Source organism: Trachurus trachurus, assembly GCF_905171665.1.
Source record: "Trachurus trachurus genome assembly, chromosome: 9".
Lineage (NCBI taxonomy): Eukaryota > Metazoa > Chordata > Actinopteri > Carangiformes > Carangidae > Trachurus > Trachurus trachurus.
The window spans coordinates 26,465,731-26,488,156 of NC_139895.1; the positions used below are offsets into that span (position 1 = coordinate 26,465,731).

Consider the following 22,426-nt stretch of genomic DNA (forward strand, 5'->3'; position numbering starts at 1 on the left):
TTTGCAGAGTAGCAGCCAGCGTGATAGCACCAGATATTGTGAATTTGCTTCATTTTGGATTGCGCCCAATGATTGCACAGCTTTAGACAGGATTATGTGTGTAAAGCCTTACAAGCAGCGCCTGGTTTTGACTGTTCCTTTGATCGTTATTCTACAATAAAATGATCTTCACTGTGACATTTTCCATTAGAAGAAATGTTGCCTAACACTATTGTGAAGCAGGTTCTTCCCATTAAAAGGTTAAGAGACAGTGTGAGTGTTTACACATGGCTGTCTTGAGAGTCAAATTTGCCCTATAACAAAGTTTGTTGTCCCCCAACTGCCTCACCCTTCAGCTTCCTTCAAAGTGCTGCCTCTGAGGGGTGATGGACCTTGTTTTGGACAGGCAGGGGATTCTTCTATTCTTCTGCAGAGGCGGTACATTATCTTCCACTAAAGCACAGGCCAGAGGGGCCACCAGGCCGTGACCTATCATACAGACAGGTCACTTGACTCCATTGCCCTCACTTGATTATAGGACCCCTGTCTGCAGGCAGTCCTCATTCACAGAGAGGACCTGGCGAGATTCAGGTACTCATCTGCTCATCTTCCAGTTATTATTCACCATCTTCCCCAGCTGAGCTCAAACCCCGACCTGACCTCATGGCAAACCCAGACACTCTGAGGTGCCACTCTCATAAGGTAAACATGCAGGCAGGATCAGGAGGAGTGTATGGGCCCCATAATACAAAATAATTTGATAGTACTGTCCATTTAATTTTTTTAAACTGTATGATTTGCACACTCACAAATAAATACTTTACTTGAAAATATGATTGGAGTTGCATACAATAATGTTTACTTTAGAAAGCCTGAAATATCGCAGCCTTGAATAAGACATTGTGTCTGAAATGTAAATGAACCCTTCTGATTTGTTTCTGCACTGATGGTAGGTGAGTGCACTTGATGTGCGTGGCACCGGTAAAGTGCATTTTCTTCTCCCAGATCTCATCCAAGATGCCGGAGGATACAAAATGTGGCTCCCTGATGGTGAAAACAGAGACAGCAAAGGCCTGTAAAGCAGCTGCACCGAGAGGTCTAAAGCAGTAATGTTTCTATCCAGGCACAGTCAGATTCGACCCCTGACTGCGAGACCGTTCTCTCTACAGATCTGGACCATTTCAGTAGTTGGCTTTCTTTTCAAAAGATTAGCTTTCCTACGCAAAAATATTCTTGAGCAGATGTTAATGTAATTACTCCACATACGGAAATACCAGAATATCAGTGATTCCCTGGATTACGGAGCAAGCCATTGTCTACACCCAAACATGTGAGGACACAAGTTTAAAGCCTGGAAGATTTTGTTGCCTTGGAATGATAATTGTAAATTTCTCTTTTTTTCTTTCTTTCTTTCTTTCTTTTTTTTGTAAAGGGAGGGGAAGCTGCAGGGAATCAGTGGTTGTCAAAATCTAAGAAGTGATATTGTCATACCAGCCGGATGGCCGTCTGGTGTTTGTTTAAAAGGGGAGGGAAGAAAAAAAAACGTCCAGGCGATTGAATCATATCTTCTTGCCAATACGTCCTTGTGTTCCCACCTCCATCATTACAGCAACATGTTTTATTTTCAGCAGTGCTGTTCTCAGTGACTCACATCCCAGAGCCATGTGCTGCTCAGTTAGGCCTCAGATCCCTTAAACATGGACCCGAGCGGTCATGAGAAATGCTCTTGAAATGCAAGAGAGCCTGAACTGTGACTGTACTAAATTTATGCAGGATATTGTTAGGATAAAAACAAGTTGTCTAATGAACTCGAGAGGTTGAAGTGGTCTAGGTTACACAATGTTGTATAAGACTGCAAACAGACCTGAATTTTAAATAAATATGTGTAAATACTAATAAATATCTTCCTGTGTGTCATTCTGCTCCCACAGGTAAATGGGACCTTCAGGACTTCATCGCAAGATTTGATCTGGGAGAGCCCATGGCCACGTTGCAGTTTCTCACCCAAAACCACAAAGACTGAAGGATGCTCAGACACGTGGAGGATGGAGGGAGAATCAGTACAATCAGCACAATTATATACAATAATGTTTCCCTCCTTTGTCTGAATTAAACAGCATCATTTCTTCAAAGCATGCAGCAGGTCAGCCCTCTCTGCATTTATCTTATCACTGTGTTAGAAAGAGACTTCCTCTGTTCCTCTGTCGCACCAGCTGCTGGGTTTTGATGTCGCCCCGTATCTGTGTCTTGTGGTCTGGAGCGAAGGATTTTGGAGATTTTGACCTCACTGGGGATTTCTTATTAGTTTCCGAACTCTGTTGACAAGAGAAGGAAGACGGCCTGATATCACAATTCAGTGTGGAAAGAGTTGATTCTAATTCAGGGGCGGAAACACGTCAGGGCCAAAAAAAGGAAGTGGGAGGTGAAACCGAGACCACAACGCAGCCGGATGCTGCAGTGGAACTTGAACCAAAATACTCTACAGAGTGACAGGACAGGGGGAGGGGCTGCAGGGTTTGTGGTGTATCGGGTGAAGGGAACTTACTGTTTGTGTAATTGTTTATCATATTTCCATTGACCACTGTCACCTCAACTGGAAACAATGAGCTACTTTTATGACCTTGATTGATTTTTCTGAAGTAAAAAAAAAATGCTCTGTGTGAATGCTAAAGTGTCCTTGAATGTAACTTTGGGACATTGAACCCATTTTGAACTTTGGACAGTTGCATAACAGGTCCACCTGGTAGGTCTGTAGAGGATGGTGTGAAAACTTAAACTTTTCAACCCTTTCACGAGGAGATACTTTTCAGACTTCACGGGTCTTTGTAGAGGGTGGGTCAGAGTACCCCCCATGAGGAATATCGGTTTCTAACCAGCAACTCTCCTCTGGGAGGGGTTTGTATCAATACCCCAGATGTCTGAAAAAGGCTGGATTTACATCAGGGACTTTGATGTTCTGATGATCAATCTTTAGTTGGTGGTTTCATTGACCCTAATTTGGTGTCTCATCAGTGGGCTAGGCAGGAGTAGGTAATGGAGGTTTTTGTTCCTTTGGTGGTTAAGCCAGCCTTGGTAAACCTCTATGTGCCCTCTCCGTGAACTCTGGGAGATCATTGATCAAATTGTCCTGCATCTGCTTTGTTTGCCTCTCCGACTTAGCAGTCAGAGCAGCCAGGTCCACAAACAAACAACCAAAACAATGCACATATGCTCAGAGTAAGTGAGGGAGTTCAGTTGCTTTTGAACAAATGTTAAATATCCCTCACTTCGAATATCGCTCTTGACCTTGATTTACCCGTCTTATTTGACTTATGAAATCACAGTTTTTTAACAATTGGCAAGTGGAGTATAATTCCACACTCATTGTGAAGCATGCCAAGTGGGAGAGCATTCTTCCAAAAACCACCTACTTGAATCCATCAGTACACCATTAAAAGCCAAGATTTGTACTTCCAAATACACTGTGCAGTTTTTTTTTCTTCTCCGTTATATCTCGGAGATATCCTGCCAAAACAGCTGGGTTTTGCCACTCAGCTTCCTTGAATGTGTTTATTTTTACTCCAAATGTCAGGAGAGTTGAAATATTATGATTAAGAAAAACTGACAGCTGTAGTTCAACGGCAAACAGTATATTGCCTTCTGTGAAAAAATAACTTCTCACATCCCCTGATGATATGGGAAAGGCATTTAATATTTTCTTAATTTATTCAAACTTACATTAATTAAAAGGAATTTGTATAATCAATTCAGTTGCCTAACCGGCACTTAGTGATCTAATATGCATGATGACTTGAGTCTCCATTCTTCTTTTCTCTCTTCAGCTTAAGAAGTGCAGGAGATTCATTTCACTGGAGAATTTCTGCAGTGCATCACTTGCTGTGAGCAGTGGCGAAGTGGATTTGAGTGTGACATCTGTTCAATGCATGTCAACAGTATGGTGCGCTGACCACTTTGCACATTTTTATTTACTGGGCGTTTGACCTCAACAGACTGGTATTGTTCTGCGAGACTGACTGCAAGGATTCAGTGTAGTTCAGTCCAACTGGAGAGTTGAGCCCTGCCTGTGAAGAAAAATGAATATCACATGAATACCCACAGTTTCAGCTGCACTGAGCCGTCATCAACAAGGAATGCAGAATTTAAAAATGCACCTTTTGACCTCTAAAGATTTTTGCTGAGGTGTCTCCACTAGCCATGTGTCTTGAATGTTTTTAACCTTCCTATTAACTTGTGAAAAAAAAAACCTCCATATATACAGACTCAGTTATGTGCAGCTGAATTGACTGCAAACTGCTGGCTTTAGAAAATGGTACTGTATAAACAAAATGCACAATGTAACAGACTGTTTTACAGCCAGGCATGTTGTCAGGGTCTTCTTACTTTAATTCCCCCTCATTCACACATTATCCACTTGACAAAGTTGATATGGCTGATGCACTTCGACTAAGGTTGTTGGTGTCTAAAAACGATATACATTGGAAATATGAGGTGTTTGTCTATCAGTATAGACCTTTTCAGAGAGTATAAACAAATACAGGTGTTACCAAGGATACTAATTAAGGCTCCATTCCATTTAGCCACACCTGTCTTTGTTTATACTCTCTGAAAAGGTCTATTAATTGGGCAGAGGTAATGGCAGATTCAATTTTCAATATTAGAATATTTCTCATGTCGTGGTTACATAATACACAAGAACAATAGAGAGCATTATGTAAAACAAAGGATGTAAAGTTACTGTTGGTATAATTGGGAACATGTTATCTTTCCAGCTCTTTAACTAACAGCAAGGAACCACAATTTTAGCCTTCCCCCGTGAAGCTTGGAAAAAACAAAACTAATTTGACTATATATCCACAGTGCCTGGGCAGTTTTCCACGATGCTTTAAAATGAGCCGGTGCTTCCATGGAATCCCCATATGCAAAGGAGCCAGGACACTGCAGTCAAAGAGCACTATCACCGCAAACCATCGACAAACACTGCAGACCTGCCCCATGTGACCCGGCTCTCAGTCGAGGAAATAAACCTGCAACAGGTAGGTGTTCCAGATGGGCTGGCCAACTTTCCAACCACAGAGCCACACAAACGCTTCCCCCGAGCAGAGACACTATAGTACAGTCAGTCCTCAGTCTGACCTGAGGGGATCCTCTCATTGGTTTGGAGCCATAATCACGACAGTTGATGGAGCATTTTCCACAGATCTCCCACTGCATTGATCAACCTGTGCAATTTCATGAGGGGGACAAAATAACAGGGACAAGGGTCAATATAACACAATTTGATGCAAAAAATAAATAAAAGCTTCTTTTTTAAGCCTCTAATATTGTTTACGTCTAAACTAATTTACCAAGCCATGGCATAATTTTGCATTATATTGTACTGGCTGGCTTTCCAATTATCTAGTCCAGTTTTAGTACATTTTCAAAGCAAAAAAAAGTTCAACATTTAAGAGTCAACATTTAACATTGAAATATGTATCTTTATTTATTTCTGAAGCAGTACAACACATACATAAGACATACTGTATGTATGGGGTTTTGTATGTATGGTACAAAATTAGCAGCGTCTTGACACACATATGTATGTATATGTATATATAATAAACATACAAATTATATCACTAAATGTGATTAAACAGGACTTAGTAGTAATTTTACCGCAACTTTCAGCCTTACTCTCACGACACAAACGTAACACATGACAAATTCAACTTTTGCCTTTTGACCTGCACTAATGTGCAAAACATAATAAAGAGAACAAGCTCAGGGAATGAGTCAGTATGAGGCACAGGATGAAGTCAACATAGAAAATCTATCTTTGGTCAAACAAGAGAGATGTTGTTCAACTCTGAATCAAGTCCATCAGGAACATTGTTGTCTTTTCTTTTCGATTCAGGAGACAAGACTGGGAGGAAGACACCCTGAGAGGACTGTGCTCTGCCCGCTGGTATGACTGCTACTCTTAAAACACACACAGACATACACAGAGGACTTGCCTGTGGTAATGAGACATACAAGATCACTGGCTGCTCTGTTTGTCTAAGCCCCCTAAACACCGAGCATGATTCAGACTAATTCTCCCACACACTCTGTTTACACTTCTGGTTCATTGAGGTACTATTAATTTCTCAGGTCTGAATATTCAGGCAGTGACATTTCATTCAGTATTTTCTGTGGATTTTGCAAATGCCTGTTTTCCTACTGTAACAGCTTCAGCAGAAAACAGAAAATTTAACTCCAAAACTAAGCAAACCTTCTCAAAGGAGTTCAGTGGGGGTGTAAAAGCTAAGACATATGATGTGATTTTTGACATGTGAAATCAGTCAGTCACCCCGGTGGCTTTCAGTAATTCTTGGACTTCTGTGAAGCTTCTTAAACAAAAAGCAAAGTGTTACTTTTCAAAACGTTGTGAGGCAACCAGGGGTATTTTTTTTTTCACAAGTTTGCAAATTGGTGAAAAAGCGAGCCATGACGCTTTGTCCACTGACATCTCTTTAAACGTCTGTGGCTTCCGATCACTTTTCCACTACCACTTCACCCGGAACTCTCATGTCCAAATAGAGACATGGAGGGGGCGGGGCCGGACACTGCCTTATTTGGAGTTCCACTTGTGCGACCAAGTTGGGCTCCAAGTCAAAGCAAGCCTGTGGATTTACAAAGCGCTTGCAATGTTTACAAGCGATTAACTTCGTCAATTACTGTCTTTGTTAGACAGTATTGCTGCATGAAAAAGGGGTTTGAACTGGTGTTCTGCAATACAGGACAGAAACACAACGTGTGTGTGTGTGTGTGTGTGTGTGTGTGTGTGTGTGTGTGTGTGTGTGTGTGTGTGTGTGTGTGTGTGTGTGTGTGTGTGTTCACTAAGAGCCAAGAACAAATTCGAAGCACTTTGGCTGAAAACTCCTGTTCTATCAGAGCTTCTTGGGACAAAAAGAAGATTGAGCGTGAAGCCAACAAAGAATTACAGTATTGGTAATGGTGGACTTTTAACAAACAGAAGCGTAGTGGGCCTAACTGCTGACATTAAAAAAAAAAAAAAAAAAAAGTATAGTCTGATTCATGACTAATAGCCCCATGAAGCCACAACACACTTCACACTTCACTCTCACTTACTCACACACAGCTGCATAAAAAAAACTTGCAATGTGCCTGATATTCTACGGAGGACACCGTAATGTCTGACAATAACAAAGATAAGGCGATCCTCAATCACGATGTTTTCCACAAGGACAGGAAGAGAGGAGAACCCCCGGCTCATCCCGAAGAGGGACGCCGCTGGAGGTGACATGTGGATTTTGTAAACTTTGTAGCTACCTATCTGTCGGAGCCTTTTGCCTCCACAGTAGTTTCCACCGACTGACGCGCGGAGAGCCTGGTGCTGGGCGCTCTGTCCATATATGGTCATCTACGTCACGCAAATGTTCCATCCCCCTATTTAATACAGGCAGACTGGAGTCCCCTATCCAGCTCCAATAGAGCAAGTAGAGCCGCTCTTGTGCAACCAACACCACCACCTCCTTCATTGATTCACAGACTTCAAATTCCCCCACAAGCAGCCCATCAGCTTCCACAGTGATCAGATTAATAACAACAATAGCCTGTGATCACACAGGAGGGGATAACCGGCGCTGCTCGTCCTCCGCGGGATACTTGGATAGCTACAGCAACAGGATCCATCCCTGCTCCTCTTCTGCTGCCTTTCTTCACGCCTGATCCACACCTGTGTTTTCCACTTTGAGAGCACCCGCTGTTTTTTGTCTAACTTCTTGGATACCTGCGCGTTGTCCTTTATAAATGTCGGACTGAATATAACTGCTATGACAGGGAAACTAGCGGAGAAGCTCCCTCTTACCATGAGCAGTTTAATAAACACGATCCCTGACAGTCTCTACCCAGAAGAGGACATCCCGACGTCTATGAATATTTTCACCAGTACGGAATCTATTAACCACTATTCACAGATGAACACAGGTAAGATTTCACTATACTTTCTGTGTTTTTGTGAATGTGCGTCTGTTTTGACTAAAGTGGCTCAAACTGCGATGTGCGCGGAAGGCAACAGTTGTCTTCGGGCTTGGAGCACCTGTTTGCGCTCCGGCTGTTGCGCACAAAGGCAGATCCCCGTACTGGATACTTTTTCGGGGTCAGGTGTGACACACTCCACGATGACTTGGTTACACCTTTTGAAATGAGCAACTTTCAGGTCGGCCGTGTGATTTTTTTTTTCTCTTTAAATTTTATTTAGTCCGTGGCCGAAATGTCAGGATTTCAAACACAGCGCGATGAGGGCATCTGTTGTCATTTCAAAACTTAAAAAACAAAAAACACAGGCATATGATATTATATTTAAGCAAACCTGTTGTGTTTACACTGATTCTAATTCTCCAAAGCTGAGGCGTATTTGAGGAAATGTATTGATGTCACGGGTTGTGGAAAAATGCTGTTTTACGCACTGATCACTTAAACGCAATCGTCCGGTGATTTAAGCCGTGATATGAGAAGATGCAGCCTGTTTCATTAAAGGGGGTAAACTGCAAATGTAATTTATTAATCTGACATCCATCCGCAAAGACGGCTCAACTACTTTGGACAAAGACTTTCATTCACAACTCTATTAACATGTCATAGATTGGATTTTAGTAGGCGTGTGTGACTGTGTTTTTTCCCCCTATGTGAAACATGTTTAGGATGCCAGGCCAGTGAAATATCCTATTTACTGAAATGCGAGGCCGGATGTATTGATTTGTTTATTGCTTAGTCCAGATTATCATATATTTCTGATGAATTCAGACGCCGTCTTGGTGCTGGCTGTTGGTTCGGCTCAGTGTTGTAGATTGGCATTAAATCAATCACTAATTGTCCAGACTCACCTTCAGAGGTGATGGGTCAATGCAGCTCCAAACACTCTTCAGAAAACCCGCAAGTGATGCAGTGAATAAAGATTTACGTTCATCCCCTTGAACTTTGTTCAGTTTTTATTTTTAGGTTATCATTATTATTTTTGTTTGTAAATTAAAACAACACAAAGATTTGAATTTAACCTGAAATATCTCCTGTGATTTGCTGAATAAGTGTGCGTTTAATTAACTCAGCGCCAGCTCTTAATAAAATAAATAGCAGCCCACTTCTTTTTTATATATAGACTATAGAGAGGGTTACGGTTTAATAAATACAAGAGGCTTTAAAACTTATTACAAACGTGTGTCGTATTTCATTTCTATAATAACAGGGCAGTTAAATGTATATTATATGACCTCTGACAGGAGATATTTAAGTAAACGGGATGAACATAGGGAAAAAGACGTTGCAGAGTATGTGTGTGTGTTTTAATTACAGGCTGCATGCTGTTGTTGAATTTCACATGAAAACAGAAAAATATATTTGTCTACCAAACATTTTGCACATATGCCTTTTTAGAAAAAAAAAATCAAGAAATACCACTGATATAGTGAGGTAAAAAGTACCATGCTTTGATTTTACAGCAGGTGTGTGCTGGTCTCTTCAGTACTGACCTATGAGAAAAGAGAGATGACTTTATTTCATGCCCCTCATTCTGTTAAAAAGCCGCTCTACTCAGTAGACTTCCAAAAGACTAAAGATTTAGAGTAAAATGCATTTGTTTCAACTCTCTTCTTTATGTCTCACACATAGAGCAAATTATGGCACAGTGAGTCATTGATTGTGTGTTGAACAGTATTGTGCCATATATATAATTTTGGTTTTGTTTGTTTCATTATAATTTGTCTTTAACCAAATTCCAGCAGGCTGTAATCAGTGGGAGTAAATATATAAGCACCAGTTTGTATGAATTCCTGCACATGAAAAGTGTTGTCTGTTTAACTTATGTGTGAATTATTTCCAAATGTCTCACATTTAACCTTCAGAGACTGAATCACACATAAAACACATCTGTATTTCATGATTCTTGTGGCATCTTTGGAATAAGTTATAAATGTGCGCATGTATGTGAGAGTGTGTGTGTGCATGTGTGTGTGTGTGTCTGTGTGTTTTGTGTCAAGTGTGAGATGCTGCACAAGTAAAATATCAGGTGAAATTGTTAATCTAACTAAAGTAGAGATTGGACTGACACTTAAATCCCCCCCTCTCTTATGTGCAGATGTCATTTGCTGCAAATGTGTTTTGAATCCTTGAGCATGAGAGATGTGGCGTCTGCCTTATAATCCTCCCTGCTGTAAAGAAATCAGATCTTGCCATTCAGTTTGGCTGTACTCCTGAGGGACACAATGACTGGATCAAAGGGGGTGTTTAGGTCTTGATTTATGAGAGCTTGTGGGATCTGAGAGAGAGAGAGAGAGACACCACTGTCTCAGATGCAGCAGTCACTCACTTAACTTACAGGTCTGACAGCGCTCACATTTCTTTATGAACTGTGTTGGACTTCTTGTATTTTTGATCTCTTGTTGGCACACTTATTGACAGAAATATGCAAAAAAGCTGAATTTTGGACAATCCCAGGACTGTCACTGCAACTCCACATAGGTTGGCAAAGTGAATTTTCCAGACTTTTTCTTTTCACACCTTGTGCCACATGATCACTTTTACAGGCTTTTCCTCTCAACTGATTGCATTTGATATTCATGTTTGAGCAACCACGTGGATGATTTGTTCATGATATCTGTTTTTTTGATTTGCTTTATGTAGATAATATCATGGATCTGGGCATGGGAAACGAGAAAGCATCTGCAGAGATTCAGTATGGATCCAGCTTCCAGTCCAACCGCAGCGGGCAGACTGTGACCTATCTGGGGAAGTTTGCCTTTGACACCCCTCCGTCAGGTGGCATTGGTGGCTCTGGCTGGTGCTCTGATAATAACATCATAAGTCTCGTCAGCGCAGGGATCCTGGGTGTTTCTCCATCGCCCGGCACGGTAACGACACAGACATCGTCCTCCGCAGCCGGCATGGGCGGGCAGACGTCAGATATGGAGCAGGTATATGGTCCACCGTTGCCTGCCTATTCCACATGCAGTGACCTGTACCAGGATCAGGTCTCCTTTCACCACAGTCCCGCCACCAGCACGGCACTAGCCTACCCTGGCAATGACTATCACTCCACGTCCAAAGCCTCCATGGATGGCAGCCTTTTCTCCATGATCCCCGACTACAACCTTTTCCACCATCAGGGGGAAGTTGGTGTGATGGAGCACAAGCCCTTCCAGACCATGGACCCTATCCGAGTCAATCCTCCACCCATCACGCCCCTGGAGACCATCAGAGCATTCAAAGACAAGCAGCAAATTCACCCAGGTTTCATCGGCGGGCAGCAGCACCCTCCTCAGCACCACCCACCACCACAGACTCTCACCCTGAAACCCATCAGACCACGGAAGTACCCTAACCGTCCCAGCAAAACCCCAGTCCACGAACGGCCGCACGCCTGTCCGGCAGAGAACTGTGACAGACGCTTCTCACGCTCGGACGAGCTCACACGCCACCTTCGCATCCACACAGGTCACAAACCCTTCCAGTGCCGAATATGCATGCGCTCCTTCAGCCGGAGTGACCACCTGACCACGCACATCCGCACACACACGGGCGAGAAACCCTTCTCCTGTGAGTTCTGTGGACGCAAGTTTGCCAGAAGTGATGAGCGAAAGAGACACGCAAAGGTTCACCTGAAACAGAAAGACAAGAAGCCAGCTGACAAGAGCAGTGGGGCAGCTGGGAGCCACAGCTCGCCACCCAGCTCCTGTGGGGGGCCAACAGTGGGAACATCATGACCGTCACTACGTGCACTTGGACTGAACCCTCACCATGCCCCATAAAGAGACTAAGGAAGAAGGGATCACGTCCACTATGAGATAAATAGGTGACTTTTTCCCTCTCTTTTACACCCCCTGCTCCTTTCAGTTGTATTCCTTCTTTTTTGAGATGGATGCCTTTAGTTTAATTAAGAGGGGAAAGGCTGCTACGCCCTTCTCTTTCAAGCAACTCAGAGCCTCAGCTACTGTAACACAGTGCCAACACAAAGAGGGGCACCTTGACACGTTCTGTCCTAAAGGCCACTGTGTATCTATAGGTTTTGGGGTGGATACACTTTTGTAAATTTTACTGAGAATTTCTAAATTGGACAGAAGCCAGAAATCCATCATAAGGGTCGAAACAGACACATTTATAATGGAGCTTAGCTAAAAGATGAGCTGTCTGGGATGTATGCATTAATTTTATTAGGCTGTTTAAAAGTGCAATTGGTTATATTTGTGTACTGTCATGGATACCTTATTAGTGGCACTTGACTGTCTTTCTGTTGTTTTTGTTGAGGTGTAGTGTTTTTTTATTATTATTATTTTCTATTTGAATGTTGTTTTCTGAATAAGAATGTGCCAAATGTAATGTGGTAATACAGCCAACCTGGTTCATATTATTGTGCCTGACATTTGCCAAACATAAAAGTGATATCAGCTTAGCACATTATGATGAGTTCAAGGACAGATCAGATTTATACACCGGATCTCAGATTTAGATTTACCTGAACAATATGGCTAAATCTAAATAATGACTGAATGGGTCACACAAAGCAAACCAATGTCTTTTCCTGTTACCTGTACCTATAAAAACAAACATGCCTGCAGCAATCAATGCCTTTGCCAATACTTATTTATTCGTAGTCACTGAGAGACACTGTGTATTTTTGTTGCCTTTTTATATAGTGGTTTTATGTGGTCTTACCAGAAATAATTTTTGTTGCTTTTTTTGAAAGCTCACCAATACTGTCCATTCTTTCAGTTTTCTTGAGTTTTGCAATTATATGCAATATATTCATGACATGTGTCACCAAACCCATAAATCAAATTAACTAAGAGCACAATTAGACAGACTGTACTACTTAAATAAATGACACTGGGTTGAGAGCCAGCATCATATGAAAGCAAAGATGAATAGGTAAAAAGATGAATGAGGCCCTATGTCTGTGCTTCAGTGTAAAAAGACTTAACTACTACTACTATTACTACTACTACACCAAAAGATGAGCGACATATGGTAAGAGAATATTGAAATTTCCAAATCCATGTTTACATCTTTTCCAATACAGAGAGACTGAGACTGAGTTGTAAACTAAGGACTTGTTTTTGTACAGTACAAATATGTATGCAGGTAGCTATAGTAGAAGTTTCACTTTTGTACTCAAATGTCAAATGCACCATAACTCAGTATTAAATTGTGCATATATGTGCATGCCTTCATGCACACTATGTAAATACAAATGTCTGCATAAACAAGAACTTTCAATTGACTGAATGCTTGTGCGGAATGTGTCTTAAAGCTTTTAGTAATGTAGTTATAATACAGAATATTTTGTTGTCATAGGTCATTGCAAATTTTTTTGGAGCACTACAACAGTGCCAGATATGGTGTGTTATCTTCCATTTAAAAAGAGAGAATAATAGCATTTGCACCATCTGTACGCTTTAAAGTGGTAACTGGTTTAAGGAAGCACTAATGTGTTCTCTGAATAAATGACAAGATTTTTTACATTTTGTGTATCTCCATTATAGTTGCAATCAGTTATTTCAATTAACACATATTCCCCATTTTATAGAAAACACTGGTTGTTCTCCAATAGATGTTCTCACAGACTAAGTGATTGAATTCTTTCTTAAGCAAAATACACTACAGGGAAACGCCAATAATTTTCACATGTGGATCCTTCCTTGTATTTGTTCTGACAGAGGAGAACACCTCATTTATCATGCAGTGAGGTACTCTGTATAGGCTCATTTCTGCCATTTGGACCTCTTGGGTCTTATCTGCATTATAATAACATTACACAAGAATAACCACAATGGTAAAAACTTTGCTTTTTCTCCAAAATGCTGTTTTTCTTCTATGAAGCCAGAAAGCTTTGTTTTTCAATACTGTATTATGGCTTTGTGGAGCAAATGCAAAAAGTCACAAATAAGATATCGCTTCTTCATCTGATACTAAAACCAATGAAAAATATGTTAAGGCAATGCATCTGACTAATAGCATATTGAGGTGTGTGCGTCTGTCAAGGATAGCACAACACACAGATGGCAAAAATATTGGTAGAGACCACACCAAACTCATTTGTATTTATTCAATTACTGTTTAAGGAGCAATAGCCTTGTCATTGTGGTGAGATTTTACATTACAATCCTTTAACCCCATCTTCTTTTTTTTTTTTTAATGACATCATTTTCTCCGTCTATTCTGACAGAAAGTATTTATGGTTATTTGGCTGTGCTCCCTCTCTGACTATTAATAAGTGTATGGTGTACACGAGGCAAAGAATTTATACAAACATTATTATCTGCTGGGGAAAAAAAATATTGTACCGGTCAGCAGATACGGCAATAAAGAGAATATCGACTGACTAATGCAAAGGCCAAAAGAGAGGTTCAGAAAAGCAGTGCCACAGAGAACACAGTGTATACAGAAATGAGCTTCCAAGGCCATGCCTTCCCTTTCCTGTAACAACCAGTTTTCACTGCTGTGCTTCCTGGCAAGTGTCCACTTATTTTCCAATTAATTTGGCCTCAGAGAGCCTTTTCTCAACTCATCTACATGGTTAAATGAACAGACCTCCTAGCACTTTTACAGATAGTTTAAAAGTTCACACACCCTGCAACATCTAACTGTAAATCAATAGTTTTGTATATGAGAAAATAGACAATGTTATTGCATACATGGTCATTGACTAATGAAACTTTTTTGCGCTTGTCCCAATGAGATGCAACTGAACTTAGAAACTCTTAAATTTGGAACATTTTAAACAGCATTCCTTATTTCTCTGAAATATTGGATTGAGATTAAATCTTGCAACGAGCAGGCTCTAATGTAAACATCCCTTCGCTCTCGGAATCATGCAGTCAGGAAAAAAGGAGTAGACAAGAAAAACAAAATGTTTATCTTTAATGTTTATCTAGAAAATTTGCTGTCAGACACCTATGGTTAGACTGAATCATTTTGACTTTTATTTGACCAAAAATTATGCTCTTGTGTGCTCTAGATTTGACACTTTGCTGGTGAGAATGTTTTTGTTGTTGTTATTGTTGAATTATAGCAGGCTATGTAGAATGTGGCCTCCTCTATGAGAAAACTGTGTTTATGTTGCTTTGTGTTAAGGATTGATGCAGAGTAAGGCGGAGACTACACCAAACTATTTCCACATCTAAATGAAGCCATGTAATTACAACTTTGCAAACTCAATATTTCATCAGTCATATCATCTGACTCTGTCACTTTTCTTCTGTGACATTTTTGTAATGGACGGATAGATTTTGTAAAAATTTGTATGATCCCATTCCTTCAGTATAGTTTGGTGGTTGAACAACAATACATGCTGTTCCTCTGAACAATAACCCCTCTGTGTAATGTGTGAATGCTATAGATATATGTTAGTGATTTGTTAACAGACTCAAAAAAAAACACCCCATCCTAACAATGCTTCTCAAAGAATAATTTATTTTTTATGTTTTTTAATGTTTTACTGCTCAAAAGTGGGCAGCTGAACGCTCTGAAATTGGAATTTGCCTCATCCTCGTTCTCTGCTCCATGTTGGACCTGTGCCAACATCAGCAGCCATCTTTGTGCCAAACTGGGTTGCAGGGTTGGCTGATCAAAAACAATACGTGATGAGAACTCCACAAGAGTAACAAATCATAAATGTGACCTCAGTCTGCTTGCAGTTGAAGGCAGCCTTGTGCTAATGTTTGTGTTTAACTGTTTAATTCAGTCTCTGTGAAGTTGGCCTTGGGCAAGGCAATAGGCTTGGGCTCATTCACGACAATTAATAATTACAGGATTTAAAAAAAAAAAAAGAAAAGAAAAAAAAAGAACAACTCACATTTGAAGAGATTTCAATAATGTGTAGATATTATAGGCTACTCGTGTCATCTTATGGACTACAGTGTGGCTTCAGGGATTTTGTGGTCTTCAACAGTGACACTATGGTGTTCAGATGGAGTCGATACTCACTGTTTTCTGTTGTGTTGTGTTTCCTTTTCATTACAGTATATCCTCATGTTTGCATGTGCACGGAAATGTTCCGAAGTGCTACCCCCAGATGCTGTGGGTGTTGCTCATTTCTTTATTATGCATGAAAATAAAAGTCACATTGGGTGAGATGGGATAAATCTAACAACAATTCAAGACAGACAATTGGAAACACACACTGGGATAACTGTTCTGTTGGCTTTTTTCTTTACTTTCTTTCTTTTCTTTTTTAAGAAAACAAGGGGTCTTGTTTAAAATGTTGTGGATGTCTTTAGCCTATTTCATGTTTTTATTACCTTATAATAAGGTCCTTTTATGATGAGCTGAATATTGAAATGAATTTTACTATATCCTTGTGATGGGGAGATGTACTCCCCTGTTTACCTGGCACTTCAGTTTGTTGTAATGCAATTGTTTTGTTATTTCTATGTAAGTACTTGAATAAAGAAAAATATCACTTGCCTTCAGCTTGCTTGGGTCCCGCGTGCACGCGCTCGAACGCAGGCAGTGCGCGTGCCAACACAAACACACACATACGGTAATAAACATTATTTTTCAAACATTTGACAAACACACACACGAACAAATACCGTCTGTTATAACTGCATTATAACATTACAGTAGCTACTACTTTGCTCTTTTCTGATAAAGAAAAAAAAAATACCCTGAGAGGAAGCACAAGTGGCTAAGCTCCGGACTTCCTGTTCACGGCTCCACTGTTGACTGGTGGAGAGGGATGAGGTCCACGGAAGATAATAAAACAACCTCATGAAACCGGAATAAAAGTCCCTCAAAATGAGTTGGTATGTACTCGGGTTACATTGTTAATTTAAGCTACTAGCAAGATAGAAAAATATTATTTGAAAGTAGACACTCAAAGTGAGCGAGGGGTGACGGCTCGTCGACCGGGCTCCGTCTATTTCCCGGAAGCGCTGCACAAACAGTAGTAGAAGAGGAGTTAGCGCTAGCTTGTTAAACTTACGGCTAACGTAAAACAAGTGGGTTTTTTTGTTTTTTGTTTCGAACAGCTGTTTTATAACAGTTCACACGTCGATAATTGGTATAAAAGCAGCGTAAGGTTTGTTTACCTGTTGGTAACAAAGCGACAGTCAAACTTCGACCTGTTTGGTAAAGTCAACTCAAACATCAGTGGCTAAAGCTAGTTAACGATGGTTAGGCTGAAATGCTGAAAACATTACCAAGCAAGTCATCAGCTACCAGCTGTTTGTTTATACCGTTTAGATATACTGAGGTTTAATATAGAAAGCCAATGTGAAAGCAAACGAGAGGTAAGCTGGTAGCTGGATCAACTCGATTTAAAGGGAAGTGAAGTAAACAGCAGTCAGCTGTCCGCGGCTGACGTTGGCACTGAGGAGCACTGCTGAACCACTGAGGGGGGTCAGTGCAGCGTTTCTAATCCTTTTGAGACATATTAACGTCATGGCGTCATATCATGTAGCTATAACTTCCGTATGCAGTGTACAGTAAAGACCAATTGGGAGCAGTTTCTTTATTAGGGGTACAAAGGTCAGTCTGTTGATGCCCTGACTGCTACACATAAGTCACATACATAGGACTTATGTCCTGGACATCCATGTTGTCAGGAGTACAAGTCTGTTAAATGTTTGTGGGCTTTCTGTCTTACATTTGCCTTAAGTTTGAGCTTATAAGCCACTTGTTTTGACTGTGCCTACTAATGGTAAGCATAGTCTAACATCAGGTTTTATGGGCACAGTTGAGACAGTCAAGTCTGCAGACTGTCTCTTGCTTGTGTTTGGTTTGAAGCTGTGTCATTTTCAGTGTAGCTCCATAACGAAAGTCACTGGGATCAGTGTTGTAGTGGAGACGATTACTCAAAAAAATCAATCTGAAAATCTATGTTGATGACCCAGCCATACTTAATTTTTCTAACTAAACCACTATTTCTCTCTTGATTCCAGAGAAGCTCGTCAGAGAGCCGTTGGTCTTATGACAAAGTCTGTATGGATGATCTACACATCTGTTAGCTAAATCTCTGAGTCCTGCAGTGAGAGATCTTCCTCCTAGCTGAAGAGTGAACAGCAGCAAATGAAACTGTGGCATCATTTAAAGCCAAATGGCAACAGGCAAAAAAAACAACCTATTTGTCCACAGCACAATTATGTTTTGTGCATTTCTGATTGAGACAACATTAGGTGACTTTACCAGGCCTACACCAGTAGGATTGACTCAAGCTTCAAGTTTTCCCTGGAGACAAAGAATAACTCACAGTTGAAAAACTTTGCTCAATGATGTATAATGCTATCTTTCTCAATAGCTAACCTATAGTTTAACCTGTAGCGAAATATAATTATATGTAGCTATACTGTGCATTATTGGTAGGCCTGTATTGGCTTGTCTCTTTGGCTACAGGTTGTTTCATGTTTCCTGTGAAAGTTTTTTTTTTTTTTTTCTGATACTGGGTAACAGGTTTTCCACAAGGTCCAACAAGGTGTGCAAGTGCTGGCTTATTATATTGTTTTTGATGGAGTTAAGTGTTAATAAGTTGGAACCTGTTGCTTATTTGACCAAAACTTTCTGCTCTCTACGCCGGGAAGTTTGCAACCCAGAAACATCCAGGATAGTTGTATTCTGTGTTGTTTTTGTTCCATCATGTTTTACATTTCACTGCATTACTAAGGATTCAGCTGTAGTTTTTACCCGTATGGGGAAGTTTGTCATACCAGTCACAATTGTGTGTGTCTGATGTAGAATTTAAAAGAGGTTTGATTAAAGTTGGTGCTCTTTTCTCACAGTTCATGAATGCAGTTCTGATGGAAATTACAAACTCCTTCAGCATGCCTGTGACGTGTACGTGCATTAACCCAATATATAATAGGTTACACATTCGTAGTGTCATTTTGGAGGAAGACTGTAATCAAGTAAGCAAGATGGCGTCACTCGGTTCTGTCAGACAGTCAATAGCTGGCAAGCGACGCTTCCACCAGCACGCACTGCCAAACACAAGGTCAAGAGTGGGGTGCTCGACCAATGAAAAGAGTCTTTTATAGGCTCTGCTGACTGATGCATTCCAGCGTGGCCTGCACACTTGCTTCTATGACGTGAGAGCTTTGACTTTGGGGTCATCATCAGAACAATTCCACTTCCCAACATCTTCAACCAGCCTTCTGTGCTCCGTGGAATATCCAAGGTCGAATGATGCACTATCCCGCTAATGGCATACACATTGGCAGTTTTAGTCAAAAGCCATTGGTTCTTCCAGTCAGTGCATAATGTGTCCAGGATAGAAAAGACTGTTGTGTCTTTGTTTCTGCCTACGTGCTTGCTTGATGGCAGTGACGCGCAGCTATTTAAGCAAAGATCAGATAGCTCTGTAAATTCAAGTTGACCAACTTGCTGATGATGACAGCGAATGTGTAAGAGAGCAATTTGGCCTGAAATGGGTAACCTCTCAAGTTGTTGTGATTATCTGAAAGTCTTATTCCCCAAGAATTGACTGTCGGTTGGTGTTGACATTGGTAAAATATTTAGAAGAAGATAACAGGCCAGCATTTAGTCGAACTACCCTACACCTGCCATCAACGGGCTTCGATTTGTTCTTCTCTATTCATTTTGTGTAAAACACATGTTTTCTGTCTTCAGCTGTTCTGTGGCTGGGTCTCGGGCACGTCAGACACTAGTTCTGGGTTCACAGGACCCAATTTACCAATGTTTCTAAATGTGACAGCCTGTACAGAAATATTGCTGTGTGAAGAAACATTATAAATGATTCTCACAGTGACTACCATCCTCCCTCTTTCTGGTTCTCTCCCTCTGGTTGCCTGCTACATTTTCCCTCTCCCTCCCTGAAGCACACTTCTCTCGGTGTGGATGCCAGTTCTCATGAGCAGCTGAAGAGAGTGACCGCTTTCCTTTGGCTCTTTGTAGAAGTGGATATAACTCTGAATCTATAACATTTAGGACTCTTCAGCATTGTTTCCAAGCAAATATAACCTTTAGTACATTAAAGAGAAAATCCACCCTTATTGCACTTTGAGAGACTCTCTTGATGTCATCGTGAAACAAATCCTGCCATGGGCAGCTCTGCCAAGATGTAGAGAACATTGAAACCAAACATTTAAATATATATCTCATAATGCATTGAAGGCTGTTTGGAACACTGTGGTGTTTATCCATAATACTTCAATTGGGTATTAGCTGTGGATGTCATGATTTTCTCCCAGACACACCCACCAAATGAGAGGAAACAACAAAAGCGGCTGCTGTGCAATGCTGATAGAAAACAATTGTCCAACCAGAGGCAAAATGGCAAAATCAGTTTAAATGTAGTACTGTTGCTCTTCAAAGACCAAATAAACCAAGTGATAATATACTCGTTGGTTGCCTTTAAATGCAAACAAATTGGTTGTATTTAGCACTGCACAGTTGCTATGTGTCCTCTTTTTTCGCATGAGTTCTGTTATATTCTCTTACATATCAGTTATACATTTCTTTGGACACACACGGCTGTTATTGCACATATTTGCTAGTCAGGCTTCATTTATTCAGTAATTTTCATTAAGATCAAGCTCTGTTTTACAAGATGAGACATATTACACAGTGTATACATCATAGTAAAAACAATTCAGTCACACAAAGCCATTATTACACGCAGACACACTAATTAAAACAGCCGCAAATACTACTAGCAAGAAAACATTTAATCCCTCTCAAAGGAGTTAGTGTAGTATGAGTGCTTTTGGTACATGTCTGACCAGACTGAATTGATTGTGAAGTGGTTGCTTTTTCAGACGTGCATCTTAACTGCTCCAACAAGATTTAGTCTGACTGTGTGAAGCGACTTGTTCTTTGTATTTTGGCTTTGGGAGAACATAACCTAGATTTACATCCAAGGAATTCTCCGTTCAGTTATGTTGCCGTCGTGTTTTGGAAAAAGAATCTCCTGCAATTATGACGAGTGACAAGATGTACGTACGTGTTGTATTTATTGTGACGTCGTAGTGAGCTAATCAGGTAATCATAGCAAGGTGAGTCACATTCAGAGGAGCTGAGTAAGTTCTGTGGTTATTTTCCATGGCTCCCACAGAAGATGACACAATGGGTGAAACTACTTCCCTGAGCCAAAAGCAACAAAATGTTCTGAGGCGTTTGTAATCGACTCAGACCGGGGTAACTTGAGTTTGTCTTTAAATCTTCATTGAAAGCAAGGTCAGGACTATTGATGCACTATAAACAGAACCCTAAAAACAGAAACAACTCCAAGCCACCAAATCAAAACCTGAACCCAAAACCTGTGTTTTTTCTTTGTATTTAGTTTTTGTTCTTTCTCTCTTTTGCTCTTTTTCCAACTAGATTAATCCTGCTGTTATTTGGCCATGTTGAGTTTTGTGATTGAGCTGTCATCAAAAGGATCTTCCCCTCATATCAGTAGCATTCCCTGGTTGCACAACGAGGCCCTACATCACACCCTCTCTTTTCCATCTCATTATTCTACACACCTTTCGTTTGACGCAGCTGCTGCCTCACCCTGCCTGTCAGCAGCAACTGTCCATCATATAGCTTAGATTTCAGGCCATTAGTGCCACATCAATGACAACCTACAGCCAAACACATTGGCAAAGCAGTGTTTTCTGTCTCATGGATTCTCAAGGCACTCTGATGCTCTGTAGCAACTTATTAAGGCACAGGCAGCGGTTTGAAATGGGAATAAAAGATTGTTTTAACTAAGAGGGAACAGGTCTCGTTTTCTTTTACCAAAACTATAGCTGCAGTCTCTGTGTGTTTTCTTTCAAAAGTGAGGAAAAGTTTTTATTTCATTCTGAAAATTAGGTGCAACTACTGTGGTTACACTAAACCTCATGACATGTTTTGATGTTGATCTTTTACAAGACAGTCAGTGTCCTGGTTGTACCTTTTTGAGTCCTGATACGTTACTTTGTCTACCTGACGTTCTGAAATAGGCCTATACTGTTTTCCTTATATGCAGCATAGCAAGTTTATGTATATGCTTGATTGCCAGCCAGGGTCATACAGGAAAGCCGCACTGGGAAGAAATTACAACCACTTCTGTTTATGAATAATCGCTTCCAGTGGGAGCCAGATGTTTTCAATGATGATGAGAAGTTAATATACATAGTTTCGCCTGCAGTGCATACTTGCAAGGAGCGGGGAGTAACGGCTTCAGCTTGTCTTTGTCAATGATCTTGGATGTGCCTTTTACTCTTAAGACCCTTAATGGCCTCTAAGCATTCAGTGATTTCACCGTTCAGTAGTCATTTGCCAGTTGCTTATCTCACCTGTCTTTCCTTTTTGTGTCATTTAGGATTCCCTTCAAGATTGGACAACCCAAGAAGCAGATTGTCTCTAAAACTGTAAGTCACTAAAAACAGACACTCAATTCACTGATTTTTCTGAAATATTTAAAAAGTAGTGTAGTGTAGTGTAGTGTGTGTTTAGTGCACACAGTTCAAACAACAAAAGCCTGCTGTAATGG

The 22,426-nt window shown here is 40.7% G+C and overlaps 3 protein-coding genes across 5 annotated transcripts in view; all 3 read left to right on the forward strand.

Annotated features, from left to right (window-relative positions):
• The window catches only part of pebp4 (phosphatidylethanolamine binding protein 4), a 54,222-nt gene extending 48,296 nt beyond the window's left edge, over positions 1–5,926 (forward strand). Inside the window, exons 7-9 of the mRNA XM_083979143.1 lie at positions 1,911–3,916; positions 4,837–5,012; positions 5,873–5,926. Coding sequence (XP_083835269.1) covers positions 1,911–2,002 — 92 coding nt within the window. The 3' untranslated portion in view covers positions 2,003–3,916; positions 4,837–5,012; positions 5,873–5,926. The remainder of the gene's footprint in view (positions 1–1,910; positions 3,917–4,836; positions 5,013–5,872) is intronic.
• Positions 5,927–7,653: 1,727 nt separating this feature from the next.
• egr3 (early growth response 3) lies at positions 7,654–16,263 on the forward strand. Its single transcript, XM_083979142.1, has 2 exons — positions 7,654–7,947; positions 10,639–16,263. The coding sequence occupies exons 1-2, from the start codon at positions 7,794–7,796 to the stop codon at positions 11,715–11,717; spliced, it is 1,233 nt and encodes a 410-aa protein (XP_083835268.1). The 5' UTR covers positions 7,654–7,793; the 3' UTR covers positions 11,718–16,263.
• Positions 16,264–16,660: 397 nt separating this feature from the next.
• The window catches only part of bin3 (bridging integrator 3), a 34,426-nt gene continuing 28,660 nt past the window's right edge, over positions 16,661–22,426 (forward strand). For all 3 annotated transcript variants that reach the window (XM_083978417.1, XM_083978415.1, XM_083978416.1), the window contains exons 1-2: positions 16,661–16,757; positions 22,256–22,304. In XM_083978417.1, coding sequence (XP_083834543.1) covers positions 16,750–16,757; positions 22,256–22,304 — 57 coding nt within the window. In that variant the 5' untranslated portion in view covers positions 16,661–16,749. The remainder of the gene's footprint in view (positions 16,758–22,255; positions 22,305–22,426) is intronic.

Excerpts from the sequence above, each read along its gene's own strand:
- egr3 (XM_083979142.1), top strand. The coding sequence starts at position 7,794 with ATGACAGGGAAACTAGCGGAGAAGCTCCCTCTTACCATGAGCAGTTTA. Across the intron at positions 7,948-10,638 it reads CTATTCACAGATGAACACAG|ATAATATCATGGATCTGGGC; the intron begins GTAAGATTTCAC and ends TGCTTTATGTAG.